A 17,972-nucleotide genomic window follows, 5' to 3' on the forward strand; every position below is an offset into this window, starting at 1 on the left:
CTGAAGCTCTAATACTTTGGCCACCTGGTGAGAAAAACTGACTCCTTAGAAAAGACCCTGATGCTGGGAAAGATTGAAGGCAGGAGAAGGAGGCGACAGAGAATGAGATGGTTGGATGGCATCACTGACTCAATGGACATGAGTCTGGCTGAGCAAGCTCTCAGAGTTGGTGATGGACAGGGAAGCCTGGCATGCTGCAGTCCATGGGGCTGCCAAGAGTTGGACACGACTGAGCAGCTGAACTGAACTGAACACACATAGGATTCAACCCAAGGAAGACTGCACAGATACTCTAGTTCTTCTAGAGTATCTAGAACTGGCACAGTTCTTCTGCCTAGAGTTGTGTTATATTTCATCCAACAAATGGTTACTTAAAACGTCATTATGTGGGCTAGCTCTTCAGCAATTTCTGCTGCTAAGGTACATTGCTCTTAATGACTGATATTTTATCCAAGGAGAGATCAAAGGCAAGGGTCAGTCCAGAACAAGGTCATGTCACAAATCCTTTCTAGGAAAGGACCTTCAAGATGGAAGAACTTCCAGAGGTTCAGTGTAGATGTTGAGTGCCACTTCGTAAGGTTGATGTAATAACTCATTTAATCTTCATACAAAAAGATTGGAACATAGTAAATGATCATAAATAGCAGCTATGATTATTATTAATCCTTAACCAGAATCAACAGCAGTGAAATGGTCAAAATGCATACATACACAGACAACATAAATTCACACTCTGGATTCCAAAGCCCACAGGAGGCTGGGCTTGTTAGAAGAGGTTAAAGTGCCACTTATCACATGTGAGCCCATCCTACAAATAGACAACACAGAGAACAGTCACTTCACCCATGTGCCCAATGAATCAGTAACCCTGGGACTCCACTGGGGAAGGCAAAGTCTGAGAACAGCTGAGGAACTCATGTTCAAACTGTAGAAATCAATGAAATCAGTAGCTGGCAAGATGCAGAAAAGTTCTGCCACTGTATTTTCTCAATGGTCTCAGGAATTAATTTGTCTGAGACTCAGGTGTCAAATCTCTAAGATGAATATAGACAGCTATCAAGATTATGGAGATAAATACCAGAGGCTCTTCCTCAAGCTGGATTCAGGACCAGCTATGAGAAATGAGATTAGAAAGGGCAATCTTCAACGTGCTATCTTCTTCTATACTTAGGTAGGAAGAACAGCTTGTCATTTCTGAAATCAGTGAAATAAGAGAACTCTGTTGCTATTTGTTGTTTATAAACATCATAGAAATGTCTCCATCTTTTTTACCCAATAGAGAGCTTATACAGAATAATAATAAGGGATGATCTGCAGAGATCTTTGTCACAGGATGAAGGGAAGAGGGAAACTGAAAAGTTAGAAAACTATCCTACTAGAGAAAGTGCATCAAGTCAGGTGATAAGTTGACAGCAGAAACAAAGTATATTCAGAAACCAGACAGGCCTGGTTAGGAGATCCTGCCATTATACTAGCCACTTATGAAAACTCAGGACAGCACTTAACTTCTGAGCCTCTACTGATTAGAAATCATGTATATAAATAAAGCATGAAGCAGAATGCCTGGAAGTTCGTATTTCATATTCAATAATGATGATCATAATCATCTCCAATTAAAGTCAGAAAGCATTTAAATTTTTAAAAATATAGCAAAGTCTCTCTCTATCCCTTCCTAAAAATGTAATAGAACACCAACGATACTCAATTTTCTGCCCTAAGAACTATCTTTTTCTCACCTTTCCAACATGGCTGCCCTCTCTATTCCATCATTAACACTTTCAGAGAAGGACAAGAGAAAGAAAGAAAGGAAAGGAGGAGGGGAGAGAAAAGAAATATAAAAGTCCACGAAGTTCTAAAAGCAAAAGGGATGTTTGCTTGTTATTCATGAGACCATGGAGAAAGAGGATGAGGATATTCTTACTCAGCTTCTCCAAGCTCAGTATCAGGAGTCACCAATATGGATGTCTACGGGATCAGGCAACTAACATCAACAAGATGATAGGGGATGAGGGGAAGCATTGTGGAAATTAGAGCACAGGTGTTCATTTAAATTGGCTGAAGGGTGATTTTTTAAATGGCACTATTATGATCAAACAAACTTCTTTGGATTGTGTCTGACGGTGCCATAAAGTTAAGAACTCTTTGGCCTCCTAATGCGACCTCCAAAATAACATAATACTGAAATACCATAAGTCATGAAGGCATTTCTAGCAATGTCCAGTCAGATCACTCAGTAACTTTTCATATTTTGACTCGCTGTTCAGCACTGCTTCAGGTAATGTGGAACCAGGGTATCTCAAAGACTTTTGGATTGAGTTGAGGCAGACACATGGGCCCACTCTGCCCAGGCCAGAAATAATTCAGAAGAAAACACAGACTACCTAGTTCTATACTCTTACTTTACTGCTACAGAACCTATTATTCACCCAATGCTACAGGACTAACAAACACACAGCATTACTGAGCAAAGCAGTACATATCTAGGGAGCAGAAAGCACTCCCCATGGGATCTAACACACTTCATTCACTTTCTCATATCTCATGAAAAGTCAAAAGAGCAAAGGTCAATAACTGAACCATGCTGCTGTATACCATAAACTAACACAACACTGTAAAATCAACTAGACTTCAAATTTTAAAAGTTTTTTTAAAAAGCAAAGGCCAACATTCAAAAAGTCACCATTTCAGCATCGGCTTGTCCCCTTCCATCAAAAACTATTGAAAAAAGAATAATCGTCTTGGCTCACATGAGTGACTCAAGTTCAGAGTTTAAGACTCAAAGGGATTCACAGCACCACTACTGACGACAGCCAAAACTTGTAAACAGCCCAGATGTCCACTGACAGATGAATGGAAAAAGAAGATGTGGTACCTATGTGCAATGGAATACTACTCGGCCACTAAAAAAGAATGAAATAATGCCATTTGCTGCAGCATGGATACAACCAGAGATTATCATACTAAGTGAAGTAAGTCAGAAAAGAGAGACAAATACCATATGTTATCACCATATGATATTGCTTATATGTGGAATCTAAATTATGGCACAAATGAACCTATCTACAAAACAGAAACAGACTCCCAGACACAGATCAGACTTGTGGTTGCCAAGGACGGGTGGTGAGAAGAGGGATGGACTGGGGATTTGGGGTTGGTAGATGCGAACAATTACATTTAGAATGGATAAATAACAAGGTCATACTGTATAGCACAGGTAACTATATACAATCTTCTGGGATAAACCCTAAAGGAAAACAATATTTTAAAAGACTACTCTGCTGCACGGCAGAGGTTGGCACAACATTGCAAATCTACTATGCTTCAATTTAAAAAAAAAAATAAATAAAGACAGTGGGAATGTTTGGAGCCGATGGTGCCTGAAGGAGGCAAACAAAGCCGGCATCAGCCTCGATGATATGAATTCAAGTAAAGCACACAGTCTTCATTCTACAACCAGCTTCCCTCTATCAGCAAATGCAACTTGAAAAAACAGTGGAATTACATGGGGCTAGACAGCATCTTGAAGGCTGAGACAAAGGGCTCCTGGGCTAAGTCAGCCAGGGAATTAATCACTTTTTGTTTTTCATCAAAGTTCAATCCCAGATTTACTTGCCTGTTTCTATGTAGCCAGGGAGGCTACAAGGCACATCAGCCAGGGGTAAACCAGCAAATCCACTCAACTTCTAACACTATACTATATGCACACAATGAAACAATAAATTAAAATATTTCCCAACACTCTCTCATCTTTCCTGGCATCTCAGTAATGAAATATCAGCACTTAGGGGAATGCCATAAGGGTTTAGTGAAATATTTCATATTTGCAAAAGTTTTGTTTATCAGTCTACAAGTTATGTCCCTTCCCTCAAAGTATTCGCCAGGAACTAACAGATTTAAATGTGTTATGTTGATAGTAAAGAACATAACAAATGGGCTAGGATCAGGGTGTGCATGTCTTTGTAAACTTAGCTGTATCAGCTCAAGTGTGGTTTGTACTCAATTTTTTTTTCAACAGCAATGTGTTTACTATTAGAAATGGACCAGTGGGGTGGGCTGGAGAGAAGAAAGTAAGGACGTCTACAAGTTTCTCTTAGTGGAGGCCAACATAGCATTTGGTTCTCTGGGGGCCCCCAAGGTATAACGTAAGTTAATTTCTAGTTTGGCGCCCATCCCTGGATCATTTCACAGTAGGAGTTACCATATAAGAAATGTGCCTGCATTGCACAATGAGCAGGGGCCTGCCAGAGGCCAGTTTTCAGTCAAGTTTCCCCTCAGTGAGGGACTGTGCTTGTGATGAATGGGGTAAACGGAAAAGGTTCCCGTAAAGGAAATGCGACTGTTGGCTAGTTTTCTTCTATCTCACAACTCAAAGAACATTAGTTACAAACTGATAAAACAATGTGTCATTTCTAAGGCACTTACTTCTGAAGTGCTGAAAGTGCTAGTCAAAAACAGGATTTTTCATTATCCAAGCTCCTCAAAAGCCAGATATGGGGCATGCATTTTTCCCCCCCCTCCACTTTCAAAATTGAGGAAGTAGAGAGCCAAAGAAGTCCTACCCATCTTTATGCTTCCCCCCCATCAGAAAGCAGAGCTGGCCCTCCCATGGAAGCTGCATTTGCCATTCTGAGAGCTGTGCTCCCTCACTGAGTCAGGTATCCTAATCAGCACTCGGAGGACAGAAGGCAGTGTCCCAAGGAAGCAAGGAGAGCTGAGAAGAGACCCCCCTGGTTAGAAAGGGGAACCTCCAGAAGAAGGAGGAAAACAAGGGAGAGGTGTAAAACAAGGGTTTTACAGATGCTGAGTTGGGTAACCCTAGGGCTGAAAGGACAATGTGGTGGACAAACTGAACTTTTTTTACAAGTGTGGTTAGACCAGTGATAAAATTCAATGCTGCTATTAGTATATGGCCTGGTTCTTCATTTTGTAAATCAGAAAAATGATTCAAAAAAATTGCCTGAAGGTCACACAGTTCATCGTCCCCAAAGTGAGACCACACTCCAAACTTTGTATTTCTAGATCCAATGTTCTTTCCACTAATGTTGCATTGATTAATAGAAAGACCTTGGCTTCAAAGTCAGACAGATCTAGACAGATTCAAATTCAGGTTCCCTGGCAACCTACTCCAGTATTCCTGCTCGGATAATCCCATGGATAGAGGAGCCTAGTGGGCTACAGTCCACTGGGTTGCAAAGAATTGGACATGACTAAGGACCCAGCACACACACACATACTGGTCTAGGATTTCTGACAATTCAGAGTCTCTGAAAGCCTCAGGTTTTAAAATCTGAAAATGGGGACAAATCTTTGATCATATTTCTACATTTACTCTAATACTAGTACCAAATGCATAGAACAAAGGTTGGCACACAGTGGGGATTTGATTACATTTTAGTGGCTACTTGTTTTTCAATCATAGGTTGTTATTTTAAAAAATACTTGTGCATCATCTACGTGCCAAGAACTTTACTAGGTACTTTCAAAAACAGAGAAAAAAAATTGCTCCCCGCAGGTACCTACAATCGGATTAATAAGCAGGACCTTGGTGGCACGAAAAGGGTAATAAAATCACCCAAAGAACTCAAGACTGAGAAAGAAGATTGTACACTGAGTTAAGATTATACAGATCAACACAGAGCAGTATTCAGAAACATCGATTACTAGGAGGAAGAAAAGAATTATGTGAGAAACAAGCTATACAGCCCTCCCTTCTTCCCTCCCTCCCTCTGCTCTTCTCTATTCACGGTAAAGCTCTAACAGGGGAACAAGATCTTTCTCAAACTTATTAGACTATGAAATATTTTTGTCAAGGAGCATTTCGGAGGCTCACTGTTCAGCATAATGACCCCTGCGAAAGCCTGGTTTAGACCCCCTGATATAGAGCACAGAGGTTAGTGGATAGCTGGAAGACCATGGAAAGAATAAGTCAAAGTCCCAAAGAAGTCCTCAACCAAAAGGGCCTGAGGACTGCTCTAAACTCAAGCTGCCTAATTACAAGGAGACCTGAGCAGAGCAAAAGGAACGAGAAATGGTATTTACTGAACAAGTGTTCATAATCGGGTATATGTCATATTGAACAATCCTAGAACAGAGGCGTCATCAAAATTACTACATTTTTAAAAACTGAGCTACAGTTGATGTACAATATTTTATGTTATAGATTCACAATTTTAAAAAGTTATATTCCATTTAGAGTTATCGTAAAATACTGGCTATGTTCCTTGCGCTGTACTATAAATCCTTGTAGCTTATTTATATTTGGATCCATTTATCTGTTGATGGACAGTTAGGGTCCATCCATATCTTGATAATTGTAAACAATGCTGCTGTGAACACTGAGGTGCACGTAGCTTTCAAATTGTTTGTTTTTTTCAGATATACACCCAGGAGTGGAAGTGCTGTCTACATCTCAGTGTAGATCTATTGTAGTTTTTTGAGAAACCTCCATATTGTTCTCCATAGTAGCTGCACCAATTTACATTCCTACCAACAGTGTAGGAGGGTTCCATTTTCTCCACATCTTCTCCAATATTTGCTATTTGGGCATCAATATGATTATTATTGAACAAATGCTGAAACTGAGAAAACTAAATGCCAAAGAAGTTGATTAATTTCCTAATGTCACAGTGCAAGGAGCTGAACTGAATCCTGGCTACAATAAGACAAAAACCAACTATATAAGATTTTGTACAAGAGCTGTGATGGTGATTTTCAAACCGTGCTCCTAGACAATTCCAAAGGGAAAAAAATCTTTATTTACACCATGGGGGAATTAGCTTTATCACATGCCTTGAAAGGGCAGGTGTGAACTATGTTTCTACATAAACCATGAACTTGTTGTGCAATGGCTACCACAGGCAAAATTTTCTCAAATATCTGTAAAGGTGCCACTCTTTGAAAAATAAAATCAGTAACACAGACTTACTCAGAACTGAAAAATGAACTAGATGATGCTGAATATCATGAAGCGATCAAATACTCATAGGGCAAAGTTTGCTAAATAAAGGGCATACTTGAACAAAATTTAAGAATTTTGCTGGTTTTAGTATAAATGAGATAGCTAAGCCATGGAAAATGTTGGACCTGCCACAACTCTCCTACTGGAGATTTGCACAGAAAAGTCAGTCAAGGGCTTTGAGTAAAACGTATATATAAATTGATAGAATTTGGAAATGAATTCATTCAAATCATCAAGAACTTCTTGCTTTTGAATTACAGGGAGGATATGTATCTGAGTTGCTACACATTTTGAAAAGCCAGTCCCAGGACCAAGCCCCTTCTACAGCATGCTGCTGCTGCTAAGTTGCTTCAGCCGTGTCCGACACTATGTGACCCCATAGACGGCAGCCCACCAGGCTCCCCCATCCCTGGGATTCTCCAGTCAAGAATACTGGAGTGAGTTGCCATTTCCTTCTCCAATGCATGAAAGTGAAAAGTGAAAGTGAAGTCACTCAGTCATGTCCAACTCTTAGAGACCCCATGGACTACAGCCCACCAGGCTCCTCTGTCCATGGGATTTTCCAGGCAAGAGTACTGGAGTGGGGTGCCATTGCCTTCTCCTGCATAGCCTTCCACAAATGTGGGCTACAGAGCATGTCTGAGATAAAAACTCCCCACTTTCATAAACCTTGAGACTGGCTAAAAGTTCCAACTTCCAATCAAAAAGGATTCCATTTTGTAGGTGGGGGAATTTAACAATTAAATGACTTCCTACGAAATTACAGTCAAAGACAGAATAACAAGCTGACATCAGGTTCTCCATTTGTTGAGTCAGGCCATTTTTTTTTTTTCTAAAGTCTATGAAAACAGTCTCAAAAAACTAAATATGACACATATCAATTCTTATATATGGTGACAGAATGAATCACTTTCGCTATTTACTGAAGCACGGACTCTTTCTTACTCTAGAAAGGTGTTTTGAAGAGGTCCTGAAACAAATCTGACTTCTCTGTGACCTGTAAGCAGAGAAAGAAAATCTGGCAGGCAGGGAAGGCTGCCAGTTGAAATCCATATAAAGAAATGAGCAACAAAAGAGCTGCTCACCAATTGTCTTCCACCAGTCCTGTGACAACAGACGTGACTTTGTCACTTAATGGAATAAAACAGGTGGGGATGAAGCTCAGCAAGTGCCCACAAGTACAGCCAAATGGGGTTATAGATTTATGAACTTACATCTTTTCTGACTTGGTCTGTGCTGCTATGCATCTAGTTATTTTCTGCATCTCCCAGGGGCTAAAGGAACCAGGCAGGGGAAATGGCCCAGAGTGGGGACAGCGGCAAACTGGAGACCACCTGTCCTAGTTGAAGTGACGTCTGCTCCTCAACCCCAGCAGGTTAAAGTCATACAGGAAAACAAGCGCACCATTACCAGTTTTTCCACCTGTTTTTTTAGACGCATCTAGAAATCTCTCCCTACTTTAAACTATTTCTAATTCAATCTTTAAAATGTTCTATTTGCCAACAAGACACTTCTCTAGGTCAGAAGAAGAGTAAGGGTTGCCAGTTTGCATATACACTACCATGTATAAAAGAGATAGCCAGAGGGAATTTGCTATGATTCAGGGAACTCAAACTAGGGCTCTGTGACGGCCTAGAAGGGCGGGATGGGGAGGGAGGTTCCCGAGGGAGGGGAAACATGTACCTATCGCTGATTCATGTTGATGAATGGCAGAAACCAACACAATATTGTAAAGCAATTTCCTTCAATCAAAAATAAATTGAAAAAAAAATATGGGACATATTTTTAAGTTTATCAATAGCATTAAAAGAACAGACAATTATTTCAGGTATACTTAAAGAAAGCTTAAAGTATAACTAGGAACATTTTTTAATGTTTACTATTGTCAGTCATACCTTGGTCTAACCTTCATTTTAAATGGAGATCATGATAACAATATACTTTTTTTTTTTTCCTTTTCACTTCTTCATCCTTTCCCTTCTCAAAACTTCTCCTGGTTTGAGATGAAAGATCATGAGACTTTTTTGTGGAGGGAGATGAAAAGACATGAAATAATATATGTAACATGCCTAGAAAAATGCCTGGCACAAAGGAAGAGCCCCAAGACTGCAAGTACCTGTGGTCCCTGTGAGTATTATTAGCTGTCAAAGTGCTCCCAGGGCTGATCTAGAACTTGGGGAAGGTTGTGTTAATTCTTATGGCTGAGCTGTTATAGAATCCTTCTGCTCAGGGACTCACTTCTGTACCACCCTCTTCAGCAATCTGCTTCTTTAATTAATTCCCACTCCAGCTTCTCTGAGACAGCTGGCAATCTTCTACACATCAGAACAAAGGGGAAAAGCAAGGTCTCTGTAGAGCATTTTGCAACAAAGGAGATAATCGCTCCCCTCCCTTGCCCCGCTTTGTCCCCTAGGAGTCAGAGGTACTTTTCCACTTTTTTGTTTCTTTGTGAAATGGACTTATTCCCTGCCCCAAACAATTTAAACCAAGCTGTTCAGGGGTGGCCTGAATTCATACCCCATAAGGCTGCCCTGGTAGCTCAGACCGTAAAGAATCTGTCTGCAATTCAGAAGACCCAGGTTTGATCCCTGGGTTGGGAAGATCCCCTGGAGTAGGAAATGGCAAATCCACTCCAGTGTTCTTGCCTGGAAAATTCCATGGACAGGGGAGCCTGGCGGGCTACAGTCCACGGGGTTGCAAAGAGTCAGACACGACTGAGTGACTAACACAGACATGACTTATTTGATGATCTTTTTTGCTACCTGCAGTAGTTTCATATAAAATCAAATATACAATCTCAGTTATTTCTCAGTTATTCAAAAAAGTATATTATCACCTATGGAAAGAAGAATATTTGATCCACAAACTCACTGACTTAGCATGTAATGACTTAGCACTATACAACTACCAAGTTTGATTTCAATTTCGCTAATGTTCTCTCCTGAGATATGGGGTCAACCCCAGTTATCAGTAAACTGGAATCAGTGCCTGATTCAATATTTAGTTATGTAAGATTATGACTGTGAAACTTCCTGTTACAGGCCCAGCAAGTAAATACCAAACATAAGGGAATGATAATTAGTGGGACAAAGGAAATGATCCTTCAGACTTTCTGGACTTCACAAAGGAGATCAAGTCAGCAGCATCCAAGCGCTCTCTGGGGATATGGAATGGCTGATTCAGCACAATTCTTCCTCCTACTAGGACCACTTCCTTAACTGCCTTAATCTGCCTGACATCACATTGCAGACATGTGCTCAGCAACACACAGAAGTGAACACAATGCTGGGAGGACGCCAAACAAAATAACTTGCAATGTGCAAATGTGCATAGGAAACAATATTTCAGAGCTTTCTTAGAAACAGTAAAAGTCTAAATACTCCATCTTCTTCCCTGCATTCCAAATAAAACCATCATTTTCTCCCATCAAATCTTTCCCCAAATGCATCTGTGGTATTTTTTTTAAAATAGGAATTTAATGCTACTAAAAATGGTGTTCAAGACTTTCAACCCCAGTATAAACTCAAGACTTGGTGGCAGGTACAAAGTGGAGATGCTGTCTTGGTAAATGTGTCAAAAAAGCGGAGTATTTACTTCAACACATGAGAAAACCAAGCATCAGTCTCAAATAACCAGTTCAGTAGAATCAAAGAAATATACCTGTAGGTTTTCAATTTCTTCTTTGTGCTCCCTCTTCAAGTGTAAAATAGCAGCTTGGTATTCTGTAAGAACACAAAAGAAGTAAATTACAAAGAAGCACAAAATTATGCACAGAATTCTAATGAGTAGCTCTAAGACTCCATAAGCCCTCCTACCAGCCAACTGAGTAAATAAATACCATAGTTTGACATTAACCTGACAAGAGATGATAAAAACTAGGGCAAAATGCAACTAGAAACTCAATCTAGAAGGGAGATTTACCCCCCAATTTAGCAAATCCTGAAATATGAAATGTCTGAAATTAAGCAGATAGGATAGAGTTTTTTGTTGTTGTTTTTTTTTTTAAAAAGGACATAATGAGTGTTCCAGATAAAGACTGATCAGGTGTTTGTCTTAAGAAGGAGTTGGAAGCTAAAGACCCACAGAGAACAAATATAGTCATGTTAAGAGGAGACACACAGGAAATAAAAGAAAATGTCTTCATGTGAGATCAGAGAACTCTATTTTTAACTGTTTCCAAAAAAAAAAAAAAAAACCTCCATTTGAATGCAAGACTAATAAGCCAGCACCCAGGGCTGACTTTAATCTTTAAGATCACTTCAAAAAGTCAAGACCATTTGTCATGTGGATGAGAGACTCAAGGGTGAGTTGAGGTTGAAAGGAGGATGAAAATAAATTTCTGGTCCAATTTTAGTCTGAGTCTAATAATGTTTATTCCAACAGTCAGTCCCAAGTGTACACAGGAACTCCTGCCAACCACTAAAACTACCATCCCACTGACGAATCAAATTTCCTTCCAGCAGGACGACTTAGAATGAGGGGTCACAGCACTACACAGGCTGTAGAGAACCACTCAGAGAAAACACTGTTGTGGGATAAGTTTCCGTTTTTATTTTTTTACAGATGTGTTTGGGACTGTGACTATAAGAAAGAAATCAGATGTCATTTAAAAGTGTATGAAAAGGCAGGCTATCTCTTCAGGCGGATCCCAGAAATCAAGCAAGAAAGTTTAAGTTTCAATTCAAAAGTAGATGACACACTACTATACATAAAATAGGAACCTACTGTATAGTACAGGCAACCCGTACTATAACTACTAATAAGAACCTACTGTAACTAATAAGAACCTACTGTATAGTACAGGGAACTCTTCTCAATACTCTGTAATGACTGGTAAGGGAAAAGAATCTAAAACAGAGTCGATATATGTGCATATGTATAACTGATTCACTTTGGTGTACAGCAGAAACTAACAACATTGTAAATCAACTATATTCCAATATATTTTTTTTTAATGGATGAGGAAAGTCTTCAGCAAAGCCGTAAGAGAAAACAGCGTTGCTGTTGATAATTAAGACTAGCCACTAGCCACACCACTGCTCTGATGGGGAATGTGTTCCACTGAACTACGATCCCTCGGCAAGTTCTGTGGGTTCTACCTCCAAACCCCACCTTCCATCAAACCACTTCTCACCAACCCCATGAGTACGACTATGGTCTAAGCCCCCACCATCTTTTCTCTGACTACCATGGTAATCTGCTTTCACTCCCACCACCGCTATAACTCATTCTCCTCACCACAGCCTAAATGATCTACTCAAGTCACAAACCAGATCACATCTCATCCCTGTGCTGTCCACTGTATTTGGACTAAAATAAAAACTCCACGCTGTAGCCCATCAGGTCTGACCCTGCTCCTACATACCTTCTACATGCCACCTTCCCCTCTCATTACATGCCAGGCACGCTGGCTCTCTTCCTATTCCTTGAACTTCTCAAGTTCTTTTCTACTTCAAAATCTTTATTAATATTGTGGACAATAATGATGGATTGTATTTATTCAGCATGTACTATATATCAGGAATTATCTAAGTATGTCATAGCGATTAACTTATTTCATCTCCACAATAACCCTATGATGTAGGTGCATTATCCCCATTATCCAAAGAAGCAAAATAAGTTGCATAACTAAAAAATGTGCATAATTCATCTGGTTAATGTATACATAAGCTGTGGCATGTCCATAGAATTCAATACTACTCAATAATAATAACAACACATCAACAAAGACAAATATCAAAGGCATTATGCAGAGTGAAGGAAGTCAGCCTCAGAGGTTAACTGTTGTTTAATTTCATATAACATTCTGGAAAAGGCAAAACCACACAGATGAAGAACAGATCAGAGCAGCAGTGGCCACAAGTTAGACATAGGGGAATATTTGACTACAATGGAGCAGCATACAAAGGAATTTTGAGGGTGACTATTCTCGATCGTGATTATGGTGGTGGTTACATGAATCTACACATCAGGTTAAAAACTCAGAATCAGAATTCTTATACAAAAAAAAGTTAACTCTATAGTACATTAAAATTCTTTAAAGCTTACAAATATTTAACTTCCAAATGCTTTCCCTAGGAGATTCACTGTAACACAAGAATACTTGTTACCACCACTTCTATTCATTGTTTTCCTAAGGGTACCAGCAGAAGCAGTAGGACAAGAAAAAAGAAAAACACACATGCACACACACACACACATACACACACATATACATATATTAAAGGGAAACATAAACTCATTATTCACTATTATAGTACATTTAGAAAAATCCAAAAGATTCTACAGGTAAAATATTAGAATTAATACATGAGTTTAGTAGAACTGATGGATGTAAAATCAGAATACAAAAATCTTGATATCACCAACAGTTTAAAGAAAAAAACTTGATATTTACAAGTACCTCTAAAAATATAAAGTACTTAAAAAGAACCTAACCAAAAAATGCAAGACTTCATATGAGAAAATAGAAACACTGTATTTAAATATATTATCCAGAAAGACATAGAAAGTAAGCAAGTCATGTTTTGGATGACTCCATAGTGTAAAGATGGATCTTCCCAAATTGGTCTAACAATTCAATGCAATCCCATTCAACATTTCTCAGGGTTTTTGTTTTGTTCAAACTTAAGGAGCTCATTCTGAAATGTATATTGAAGCATGAACATGCAAAAAGCCAAAAAACTTCACAAAAATATAAAGGTAAGACAACATGCCTTACTATGTAACAAGAATTACTTTTTCCTATCACAACCCAATTATGGTGGTATGGTACTAAAAGAGGAACTAATAGACTAGGAGACTAGAAATACAACATAAACTTACGGTTACTTGGTATGACAGAAGCAGCACAAATGATCTTTCTTTACAATAAAGAGCAGTCTTTTCAATAATTACTGGTTGGGAAAAGTGGATAGTCACATGAAAAAAACATGAAGCTGGATCCCAACTTTATACCATGGAATAGTCATTCCAAATTGATAAAGAGCTACACTGTAGAAAACTAAGTATCTTATAAGCAACATACAGCAATATTTTTATAACTTCAGGATAGGAAAGAACTTAAGATGCAAAAAAGCATTAAAGGATAAAAGTAACAAATTCAACTATATTAAAGTTAAGAACTTTTCATCAATATACTATAAAGCGAGAGAAAAGACAAGCCATAGAGTAGGAGAATACAATTGGAACCCATAATCAAAGATTTAGCATAAATATATGTATGAATAGTTCCTTAAAAAACTACAGAAAATGAAAAATAGCTAAATGTGTCAATAGGCACTCTGAAAGAGGACACGCAAGTAACAGATACATTATATGTGCCTATTCTCATTTAGCAATCAGGAAGAAAGTTAGACAGAACTGACTGCTGGTGAAGATGTGGGGCAATGGAAACCCTCAAGCCCTTGTGGTAGGAATGCAAATCTGTACAATCACTATGGAAAATGCTCAACACTTTCTAATAAAGTTGAAGATATCCATACCACCTTATCCCCAAATTCTATATCTAGGTTCACAAATGAAAGACTATATAAGAAAAGCAAACATTATTAACAAAATCAGGAAAATGGTGCCATCCAGGAGAAGAGGAGCTGAGATGGGTTATGAGGGAAGAAGGCCTTTCAATGAAAAATCTCTTCTTTAGCCTCCATGGGGATTCCCAGGTGGCTTTAGTGGTAAAGAAATCACCTGCCAATGCAGGAGATGTTAAGATGCAGGTTCAGTCCCTGGGTTGAGAAGATGCCCTGAAGAAGGAAATGGCAACTCACTCCAGTATTCTTGCCTGGAGAATTCCATTGACAGAGGAGCCTGGCAGACTATGGTCCATAGACTCACAAAGAGTCTGACAAGACAAGTGACTTAGCACTAGCACTAGCTTCTATGTCTTTTATATCATTTTCTTTATGCATACCCAGCATTAAAGTATAAGAAAAAGATTGCTAAGGTTATATATATATATATATATATATATATATATATATATATTAGCTTCTTCACGTGTCATATAAAGAATATTAAAAAGCAGAGACATCACTTTGCCTACAAAGGTCCATCTAGCCAAAGCTATGGTTTTTCCAGTAGTCATGTATGGATGTGAGAGTTGGATCATAAAGAAGGCTGAGTGCTAAAGAATTGATCTTTTGAACTGTGGTGTTGAAGAAGACTCTTGAGAGTCTCCTGGACTGCAAGGAGATCAAACCAGTCAATTCTAAAGGAAATCAATCCTGAATATTCATTGGAAGAACTGATGCTGAAGATCCAATACTTTGGCCACCTGATGTGACGAGCTCACTCATTAGAAAAGACCCTGATGCTGGGAAAGACTGAAGGCGGGAGGAGAAGAGGACGAACAAGGATGAAATGATTGGATGACATCACTGACTCAATGGACATGAGTTTGAGCAAGCTCCAGGAGATGGTGAAGGACAGGGAGCCTGGCATACTGCTGTCCATGGGGAAGCCAAGAGCTGGACATGACTGAGTGACCGAGCAACACCACCATGTCATAAAAAGAATATCATATAGGTGTAAGAGAGTCTCTAGTTGTTGGGTCGCTAAGTCATGTCCAATTCTTTGTGACCCCATGGACTGTAGTTGGCCAGGCTCCACTCTCCATGGGATTTCCCAGGCAAGAATACTGGAGAGGGTTGCCATTTCCTTCTCCAGGGGATCTTCCAGACCCAGGGATCGAGCCCATGTCTCCTGCATTGGCAGGCAGACTCATTACCTCTGAACCACCTGGGAAGCCCCTAAAAGAGTCTTCTAGGTGGATCAAATAAGAACAATTTAGTAAGTGTGAGTCTTGTATAAGTGTTGAGCCCTAACCAAAGTGATGATCAACATTTAAACCTGAATCAATTCCAAGTCTCCACAAAGTAGGCAAAGGAAGCTTAGCCAAACCAACCTTCTTTCAACACTGATGCCCCTTGGGAATAATGTCCATTTACATCCTAAAGAGAAACCATGTAGAATATATTTTGAAATGATTCTTTTTTTTTGTAAACTGTACCTGGAAGGGCGTGACATATAGTTCTGACTAATCAACAGAATGATGAAGATCACTGCAAAGCTAACACCCACTAAATCTTGATTCATCTCCTCTTCAAACAACAGTTTTGTACCAACAGTCCCAGTGTGACAGGTGGCAAGAAAACACATCCCCATTCGTGACAAAGATGATAAAATACAATAATCGGGCAGCGCGCAGGAGGAGGAAGTTAACAGCCTCGCTGGTGGAATACTCCCTTTGAGGGCTTATAAGAGAACGGTAAGAGTATAAAGGTTACAGAATAATGAATCATGGTTGGTGGTTTTCAGCTGTGTCCTGTTGGTGGCAGGCCCCTCCCTCCACAGTTTTTGGGTTTGCAAATACCTTGGAGAAGACCAAGGCAAATCTTCCCTGTCTCTTGGGGGTGACGACGGGGAGGCAGTGGTCTCTGTTCAACACAAAGGATGTTTTTGTTAACAATCCCACTTCTGGGCATACACACTGAGGAAACCAGATCTGAAAGAGACACATGCACCCCAATGTTCATCGCAGCACTGTTTATAATAGCCAGGACATGGAAGCAACCTAGATGCCCATCAGCAGATGAATGGATAAGGAAGCTGTGGTACATATACACCATGGAATATTACTCAGCCATTAAAAAGAATTCATTTGAACCAGTCCTAATGAGATGGATGAAGCTGGAGCCCCTTATACAGAGTGAAGTAAGCCAGAAAGATAAAGAACATTACAGCATACTGACACATGTATATGGAATTTAGAAAGGTGATAACGATAACCCTATATGCAGAACAGAAAAAGAGACACAGAAATACAGAACAGACTTTTGAACTTTGTGGGAGAATGTGAGGGTGGGATATTTCAAAAGAACAGCATGTATACTATCTATGGTGAAACAGATCACCAGCCCAGGTGGGATGCACGAGACAAGTGCTCCGGCCTGGTGCACTGGGAAGACCCAGAGGAATCGGGTGGAGAGGGAGGTGGGAGGGGGGATCGGGATTGGGAATACATGTAAATCCATGGCTGATTCATATCAATGTATGACAAAACCCACTGGGAAAAAAAAAATAAATAAAATAATTTAAAAAAATAAATAAATAAAATAAAATAAAAAAAAAAGAGAGAACTTGACCCTGAAATTCAGTAGCTTTGGGACTCTATGTGTGAAAAAGAGGAACAGAGGTTCTAACTCTCAGGACTTGAAAACGGTAGACTTCTCTGAAGCCTCATTAGCCTCAATGGAAATTAACAAATGGATTTAAATAATCTAGCCCACAAAAGAAGCAGTTTGAATAATGTCTTTTAGGGAAATAATACATGATATGGAAAGACAGAAAAATGGATCCTGACTTGCAGGATTCAACATTTTGGGAGGAAGTAAGAACTTCCTTCCATAAAAATAGAGCTTTTTGTAGTCAAGTACTTGGTCTAATTGGTAGCAACCCCTTTTACCATACAGACCTTTCTTTTTGATCAGTTCCCAACAACAAAATGTACTTTCTGCAGGTACCATCATAGGGGTGTATTCTTCAACTCACCAAGAAGAAAATTAAAGATGACCTCTCTAACATGGGGGTGGTAACCACTACTACAGTTTATCACTGACTGAATGAGTTTCTCTTAATCACATACATTATACACAAGTACAGGTGACATTACTGAGTGCTATTTCTCAAGAACTGTTCTAAGCACTTTACATAGGTTAATTCATGCCATCCTCACATCATACTTAGAAGGTAGATCTTATCATATCAATACCTATTTTACAAATGGAGAGACTGAGGTGAATGGTTGAACAACTACCCTTAGACCACATGCTAGTCAGTACCAGTGATGCCCTTCAAGCCCAAAGAACCCGTCTTATTTCCTTAACAGAGTTTTGTTTGCTTATTTTGTTTATTTGTGAGTTACTGTTGTTCTTATGGTTGGGTAAGCATCAGGTATGAACAAAATTCCAAATGCCTGAGAACTTAAAAGATTGTTCACATTATCCAATTTCAA

General features: G+C 39.3%; 1 protein-coding gene across 5 annotated transcripts in view; it reads right to left on the reverse strand.

Moving 5' to 3' along the window:
* Positions 1-17,972, reverse strand: part of FMN1 (formin 1) — a 441,751-nt gene that overhangs the window by 258,365 nt on the left and 165,414 nt on the right. For all 5 annotated transcript variants that reach the window (XR_009695151.1, XM_061157645.1, XM_061157643.1 and 2 more), the window contains one exon: positions 10,619-10,680. Coding sequence is in view for 4 of the 5 variants with exons in the window: in XM_061157645.1 (XP_061013628.1) it covers positions 10,619-10,680 (62 nt within the window). In the remaining variant the exon portion in view is untranslated. The remainder of the gene's footprint in view (positions 1-10,618; positions 10,681-17,972) is intronic.

Source organism: Dama dama, chromosome 12 (genome assembly GCF_033118175.1).
Source record: "Dama dama isolate Ldn47 chromosome 12, ASM3311817v1, whole genome shotgun sequence".
In the NCBI taxonomy this organism is placed as follows: Eukaryota; Metazoa; Chordata; class Mammalia; order Artiodactyla; family Cervidae; genus Dama; species Dama dama.